This window comes from Callorhinus ursinus, unplaced genomic scaffold (genome assembly GCF_003265705.2).
Source record: "Callorhinus ursinus isolate GAN/ISIS: 27379988/994484 unplaced genomic scaffold, GSC_fseal_2.0 scaffold15, whole genome shotgun sequence".
Classification (NCBI taxonomy): Eukaryota; Metazoa; Chordata; class Mammalia; order Carnivora; family Otariidae; genus Callorhinus; species Callorhinus ursinus.
The window spans coordinates 4,437,561-4,445,442 of NW_027397077.1; the positions used below are offsets into that span (position 1 = coordinate 4,437,561).

At 57.9% G+C, this 7,882-nt stretch overlaps 1 protein-coding gene across 3 annotated transcripts in view; it reads right to left on the reverse strand.

The window, feature by feature from the left end:
• Nucleotides 1-382: 382 nt before the first annotated feature.
• The window catches only part of CCDC12 (coiled-coil domain containing 12), a 48,488-nt gene continuing 40,988 nt past the window's right edge, over nt 383-7,882 (reverse strand). For all 3 annotated transcript variants that reach the window (XM_025884865.2, XM_073901074.1, XM_073901075.1), the window contains exons 3-7: nt 3,487-3,566; nt 2,132-2,193; nt 1,945-1,979; nt 835-911; nt 383-738 (exon numbers count right to left, since the gene is read on the reverse strand). In XM_025884865.2, coding sequence (XP_025740650.1) covers nt 656-738; nt 835-911; nt 1,945-1,979; nt 2,132-2,193; nt 3,487-3,566 — 337 coding nt within the window. In that variant the 3' untranslated portion in view covers nt 383-655. The remainder of the gene's footprint in view (nt 739-834; nt 912-1,944; nt 1,980-2,131; nt 2,194-3,486; nt 3,567-7,882) is intronic.

The following is a 7,882-nucleotide window of genomic DNA, read 5'->3' on the forward strand; positions in this document are numbered from 1 at the left end:
ATCTGGAGTGGCCCGGGATGGAGGCTTGCCAGGGCACAGCTCACCCCCTCCTCACGCCCAGCCTCTCCCTTCTCTCTCTCACACTGTGAGGGGATCCACAGAGGACCAGGCTGGGAGACTCTCCAGGCTGACCGGACACTCCTGCAAGGTCCAGGCCCATGGGAGGGCTTACAGAAGCCTCCCAGACTCTCTGTCACCCACAGGTTTTGACATGACTGCCTGACTGGACCAGGACCTGGCCTCAAAAGGTCAGGCCTGGGCCTTCTGCACCCCTCCAGCCTCAACATGCCTGGCCCCACACAGGGCTTACTCCTGCCTTGGGGCCCAAACCCACAGCGCCCCAAGGACCGAGAAAATATTTAATAGGTTTCTGCCACACACGTGGGTCTGCTTGCTTCTATTTCTAGAGATAAAAGAAAGTTCCAAATACACACATATGAAGAGACACAGCAAACCCACAGGGTTGCTATTGGCTCTGCCCCTCGGTCTGGTGGGCACCATTAGGAAACAAGGAGCTGTTCTCATCCCATGGCAAGGGTTTTGGACTGATGAGGCAATGTGGCTCTTTGAAGCCAAACTGGAGGTAACAGCAAGCCCGGCCCCATCCCTACCCAAGGCTACCCGCCCACAGGCTAGGTCTGGGATACGGCGTGCCTCAGTCGGAGTCACAGGCCTCTGGCTCGGTGGTGGCGTCCACTGCAGAGGCCAGGCTGTCCTCCTGGCCTTTCAGCCTCTCACCTGGATGGATGGCAGACAGAAGGAGTGGGGAGGGGCCCTGTGCTTGGGCCACCACCCAGAGGGCAAGGACCCCACCTTGCTAGGCCCTGTACTTACGGATCAACTCGGCGATGGCCCTCTGGGTCCGCTTTTCTAGCTTCTCCAGCTTCTTGGCTACGTCTCTCTTGAGGTCCCTGTGGCGGGCAGGTACGAGGAGGCCAGAAGCTAAAGCTTGGCTTGGTGTGGACTTGGGACCCTCCCCTCCCAAAGCCCCTCTGGCATTAGGAATCACATTCAGTTGCCTGAGGAGACCGCCCTGGGGAGGAGACCAAGACGTTCCTCTCTCTCCCTCTCTGCACCCTCCCAAACCCAGCATCAGCCACCCTGCCCCGTCCTGCTGAGGCAGCGACTGGTGCCGCAGATCCACCAAACGTGGGACTGAGTCAAGGTGTGCAGGGTGGATGGTTTCTCAGAGTTGCCCTCTCGGTCTGGTTCCACTGTGGGTCCTGCTCCCCCTCGCCAACAGGCGCTTCCAAAAGCGCACACACAGCCTACTCCCCCTATTCAGGGATTCCTAGGGTGTACGCCCCATGCTTTTGTTTCAACAAATAAGAACACCTTCAGTGGTGCGGTGCCTGCCACAGGATCGCAGGTGAGAGGAAATGCGGCCCACGCCTCTGGCCCGAGGTCAAGGACAACACCAGCCCCAGGCCATATGGCCCTCTCTCACCCTCTGTATCAGCCTGGTCACAAGGCACCGGGGAAGGAAGATTAGCCCCACTTCACAGAACACGAAACTGAGGCCAAAGCAGAACAGGCCAGTTGGTGGCAGAACCGGGACAGGAATCAACATCCCCCCTTCCCATCACCCTGCCTCCATCCTGTGGCTCCCTGAGGGCCAAGGCTGGCCTTGCTCAAATGCAGCTGAGGTGGGCCGGAGCCTCGCCCTTGCAGAAGGGCCTTCTGGAGGAGACGGCTGCTCCTCGCTCTCCCCGAGCCCCTCCTTGCCCTCCAGGCGTCACCCCCCTCCACACACACACAGGCTTCCCTCTCGCTGTCCTTCTATGTCCTGTCAGGATGTACTGTGAACGGTAATTATCTCATGTAGCTGCGCGTCCACACTGTCCGTCTCCCTGCTGTGAGGGCGGGACAGGCTCAGCCTGAGGGCCGTGCCCGGCACCACGAGTGGCCGCTCAGTCCACGCTAGTCCTACGTGGCAGCGCTCACCAGTCAGGCTTCCGGGGCGCGAGGTTGGCCAGGTCCTGGGGAGGGAGGAGACGCATGTCAGGGCTTGAGGGGCCCAGCTCAAGGGCACAGGGGTAGAAAGCAGAAGAATGGGAGGGAGGGAGGAGGGGGTGTGGGGGAGGAGAGAAGGGCCCCCAGTGGGCCACCCCGGGGCACTAAGGGTGCTCACCACTTCCTCGATGATGGGCTCGGGCTTGGCGGCCTCCAGCTGCTCCTTCACCTTCTCTTCCACTAGAGGGTGCAAGACAACAACACAGGCCTGTCGGAAAGGAGCCCAGCTCTCCCTGGGGTGCCCGGGGGAGGGGGAGAGGGAGCGGGCGGGTCCCCGCGGAGACCCTGGGCTTTCTTGGCCCCTCTCCCGGGCTCCCAACTTCCAGAGGCGAAGACTCTGCAAAGGCTGCCCAGGAGGAAGGGCCTGGGTTTCCCGGGATGAAACAATCCTGGGGCGAAGGAGAGCCTGCAGGAGGCAGACCGCTAGAACAGACGGAGCCCAGACCTCCAGCCAGATGCACAGCTGCTACACTCCCCTGGGAAATGGGAGCACCGCCCGGGTACTGCCACGGTACGGTTTTGTGAAGAACCACGAGGACCGGCTTTCCCATACTCTACAGGGGCTCCTAGGCTCTGAGGATGTCCTCTGGGCCATGGACTGGCTGGGACACAGGTGGCTCTTCTTCCCATCCCACTCAGATATGTGCTCCCAAGAGCAGGGGACAGTCACTTTGGGGAGGCGCTAAGCTCCTCCAGGAGCTTCCTGTGACCCCGTCACTGTTGCCACGTGCTGCCTCATGGCCCGGGACCACTCCCCACCCCTCTCCCCTGGCCTGCCTCACCGTCCCCACCACAGTGTGGCCCACACCATGAAGCAAACCACCTGGAAAGCATGTGAATCTCGGGGCAAAGAACATGGGGAAGCAGACTGGAGTGTGGCTGAAGGGGTAACACTTTACTATTTTCAAGATAAATGACTATTCATTTAGAATTTGTAGAATTCAGAAATGATCACAAAAATGAAGGCTACAAACAGGGCCAGGGGTCTCCGGGATAAGAAGTGCTCTGCGTCTCCAGTGTGGAGCAGCTCTAGGAGCTCGCGGCTGCTCGCCCCGACAGGAACGCCGCTCCCGTCCTCTGCGTCCGGCGGGCGTCGGCCTGCCCACGGCTCGCTGAGTGCCTGAACGCTCCGCTCCTCTTCAGGGTCTCACTCGGACCCCAGGACCCTCCCCACCCTTCCCCCGGCCCTTGCTGTCCCAGCGTCCCAGGGCCACTTCCACTCCTCAGCCCAGAGAGGTCCTCCAGGGGGCTGCGGCCCCTTCCCTCGCAGGCCCTTGGGTGCCCTGACCGCCTCTCTGCAGTCGCTCAACACGGGTTACTGCCGCATGGCTGTGAGATGGTGCCCGGGGGTCCTAGAAGCCCACCTTCCAGCCCTGGCGCGGCTGGTTACTCTCCAAGAGAGCGCGACCCCTGCCGAGGTGGAGGCATCCGTCGGTGCCTCCGAGCAGAGGTGGAGCGAGGCAGCCCACCTACCGGCAACTGGCTTGGCCTGGGGCACCCTCCTCCTCTTCAGGTCCTCATCCTCGGGCACATAGTTCCGCAGCCTGAGCTCCCTAGGAGAGCAGAGAACAGGCAGAGATGCAGCGGAGGGCCTCGTTCACCTCACACACTGGCAGGTCGGCCGGTGAGGAAGCCACGCGAGCTGGGGTGTGGCTTCTCCACTTCCCTCCGCTCTCTCTGGAGACAGCCTGGGGAAAGGGCAAGCGCAGGAACTGAAGAATCACTGGGACTGGCCCCCGTCGCCAAGCCCCGTCACCTGCCAGGTGGCAGCTGGGCGGGCGGCTCTGCCACGGCCCCAACTGTGCCGTCGGTTCTCGCCCAGAGCTGGGGCCAGGGAGGCCCCAGGAACATTCCCTGGCCATGTCCCCCGGAGGAGCTCCATCTGACAGTCAGGGGACCTGAGGGTCGGAGGGACTGCACCACTGTCCTCGGCCCCACAGCAGTGGCCACAGCGTCTGACCTGGAGTCAGGGCCAGAGCTCCCGGGCTGAGTTTCTCTTAAAGGAGAAAACCGGTGGTGACCCACTGGTTCTCCAAGTGCCGCCGCCTCCTCAGAGCCTTTGCAGCCCGGCGCCGCCAGGGCAGACCTCAACTCTTGGTGGCAAGGCTGTGCGTGTGCCAGGAGCAGCCAGCAAGGGTCAAGGACGGGCACGACAGCACGCAACGCTGGACAAGCTGGGCCCCCGGGACAGCCAGGGGAACGGCCCAGCCCCGCGGCTGCAAGAGCTCTTTAAAATGCTACCGGCAGACCCCAAGAGCTCTGTGAAGGGACAGGAGCCATGGGCGACCAGGATCACACAGTGGGCCTGGCCAGTCTCCTCGGGCAGGGCTGGGCATACCAAGCATTTGCTGGGGCCTCCCGGGCTCAGCAGCTCATCAACCCCGACCCCCACACCCAAAAGCCTGCCCACAGGAGGAGGGGCCCTGGCTAACCCCACAGGGTGGCAGAGTGACAGTTCCGGGGGGGGGGGGTTGCTGCTTACTAAAGGCCAGAGACAGTGGACAGACCATTTCACCCTTGGGGGAGAAGTGGCCCCTGATCCGCCAGCCAGGGGAGCCTGGATGTGGGTCCTCCTTCACTACCTCTTCGGGGCCCCTCAAGGACTGCTGGCCTCTCAGAAATCCTGGGCCTCCAGGATAGGGCACATTTTCCCAGCAGGAGGGCTCCCACAGTTCGTCTCCTACAGAATCCTGTCTCTGCCGGGCAAAAACGCTGCCAAAGTCCCCAGCCCCTGGGCAGCCCGCTTTTCTAGGGCTGAGGCAGCGGGTGGTCTGTGGCCACACACCTACCAAGTGACAGTGGTCTGAGTCTGGGAGCTCTCTGAGGCCAATCGTCCTCGAATTCACCAGCTCCAGCAGCCCCCCTCTCTGCCAGGGCCCCGAGGGGCAGTGCGGGCAAGGCCCACATGCGGGAAGCCGGCCGTCCACTCCCACAGGCTTCCTCCAAGGAGCAGGGACACCCCCCCCCCGCCGTCCTCTACCCACTAATGCCTCCCTCGGGCCTGCTGGTAAATGCCACTGAGGCACCGGGAGGGAAAGCAGAGCATGATTTTCCTTCACAACAGGGTGGGGAGGAAAGTGGAAGAGAAACTGGGTGTGGACAGAAAAACTACAGCGATTAGTGAGGAAAAAAAGAACCCTATCACTCTCAGGAAGCAGCTCCAGGGCTTTGTGAGCAATGGGCAGGGGAGAGGGGAGGCCGCTGGGAGCTGCACCCAGGGCTCGCGGCAACAGCAATGAGTGCCCACATCCTCAGGCCCCTTGCTGCCCAGGCTTCAGAAGACGCCGGAATGGGGAGGCCATGGCAGGGGGCCGGGGAGAGGCCAGCGCAACAGCAACACTGGCCAGAGGGGCTGGCCACCCAGCACCCCAGCCCCTACAGCTGCCCTGCTGCCCGCTGTCCCCTGCTCCCCCTGGAGCTGAGCATGGGCCCAGCAGTCGCGAACACCTGGGTCCCGGTCACTGTGGCACTGACCCATCCTGGGCCTCAGTTTCCACATCTCTAAACAAGGAGGGTCTGCCAGCTGTGTCAAGCTAGGTCCGAGCCCTCCCTGCTTCACTCTGTGAGACCTAATGAAGAGACTGCCTCTCACTAATGCCTAATTAACTGGCCCTCCCCGACAGCTATCGCCGCCAAAGGGCAAGAGTCTCTGGGGCAGGTCACGGGGGCACTGGGTTCTGCTCGGGGGCCTGGTCTTTCCAACACAGGACCAAGGTTTAACCCCCTGCTTCTGCAAACAGCTTAAAAACCTGACAACAGATGTATTTTTAAAAAATCTATTTGTTAGCCTTGGAGAAGTACCAAGGCAACCAGGATCGGAGGGGCTGCGATCATGGAGGGAGGGGCAGTGTGACAGGTGAGTCCAACCTTGGGCGCCTCTTCTCCCTTAAAGCATCTACTTACACGCGGAGGTTGAAAAGCGGAGACCCGAAGCAGAGCTTCCTGCCAACCCATGGGGCTGAAGAGACAGAAGTTTGCATCAGTTCGAGGAAGGAAGCCTCTTCCTCAGTCCTGAGAGGGTGGGTGAGGGCACCCATAGCCTAACCGCTTGCCAGAAGCTGGAATACATTTTCTCCAGAAGAAAATAAATGATTCAGAAGCCAAATTATCCCTAGGACTTTTCATACACAATATCCAGGATTCTACCAAAGCCATGAGGAAAAAAAAAATGACAGAAATACACTTAAAGAAGATCCAAATATTAAAATGATTAGAAATGAAATATAAAACAACTGAAATTAATGAAAGTTCAGGAAGGTGTATCACACGATGGAGAATTGCAGCAGAGAATCTCAAACTAAAAATTAATTAAATGGGAATTCTACAACTGAAAATATAACCAAAGTTAAGAGCTCAATAAATGGGTTCAACAGCAGTTTAGAACAACTAAAGGGGGGATTAGTGAACCGCAACTTAAGTCAGAAAATATCCAGACCGAGGCACAGAGGAAAAAAAGTTGGGAAATACAAAAAAGAACATGAGAGACCCATGGGACATGGTGGAAAGAGCTAACATAACATGTAATGAGAGCCCCAGGAGCAATATTTAAAGAGATAATAACTGGGAAAGTTTCACAAAATAAGTGGAAAACATCAAGCCAAGGCACACACAGATTAAAGAAACACTAGAAGCTCCAAAGAAGAGCACACTTAGGCAAATCATTATCAAACTACTCAACACCAAACACAAAGAGAAATTCTTAAATTAGATAAAGACACCTGGCCTTCAAAGGAAAACCTAAAACAGACAGCTGACTTCTCGACAGAAACAATGGAAACCATAAGACAATGGGTTGATACATGGGCAATGCCAAAAGTAATTAGAACGTCACACCAGAATGATAATCTAGACAAAATAGCCTTCAAAGAGGGCTGCCTGGGTGGCTCAGTCAGATAAGCGTCTGACTCTTGATTTCGGCTCAGGTCATGATCTCAGGGTTGTGAGACCGAGCCCCGCATCGGGCTCTATGCTCAGTGGGGAGTCTGCTTGGGATTCTCTCTCTCTCTCTCCCTCTGCCAACCTCCCATCCCCAGCACTCGTGCTCTCTCTCTCAAATAAATAAATAAATCTTTAAAAAAAAAAAATAGCCTTCAAAGAAAACCTTGGCCAGAAAAAGCAAAATTGGTGAAACTGGTCATCAGGGAATCTGTCAAGAAATACTAAGGGGAGTGCTTCTGACTGAAGGAAAATGATCTCAGATGGGAGCACTGAATTGCAGAAGGAATGAAATGCATCAGACAGAGTAAATATAAAGGGAAATCTAAAAGAATACTGACTGTACAAAATACTCATAATGACTTCTGGGATTTAAAATGCAGCATCAGGGCGCCTGCTGCACAAGAAATGATATGTTATCCACCCCCCCTTTTTTTAAGGAGGCTCCATGTCCTACGTGGGGCTTGAACTCATGACCCTGAGATCGAGAGTCGGATGCTCTACCAACTGAGCCAGCCAGGCGCAAATGCCCTGGGCCACCCCCAGTCCCCTCCATGTGGGCAGCCACAGAGGCTACCTGGTTACCCCCACTTTCACCCTCTGATCCACTGTCCCCTAAACAAGACTCAGCCTCTTCACACAGTCCTGACCTCATTCCTCATTGGTCCCCACAGCCTGCTTTCCAATCAAATGTCCCCTGGGTCACTGCCAGTCCGGTCTGCTACACACTTTCCTGCCCCTTGGGCTTCAAGAGCTAGCTCAACAAGATGGCACTGTGGGCAGCCCAAAGGTTGCCACCCACCCCAAGATACAGCTGACGGCTCCTCTCCTGGGCCTCCCCTTGGCCCTACACGGCCCTCTGCCCTCTCCGCAGCAGCCCTCACACCCCACGCACGTGGCCTCTCCGCAGCAGCCCTCACACCCCACGCACGTG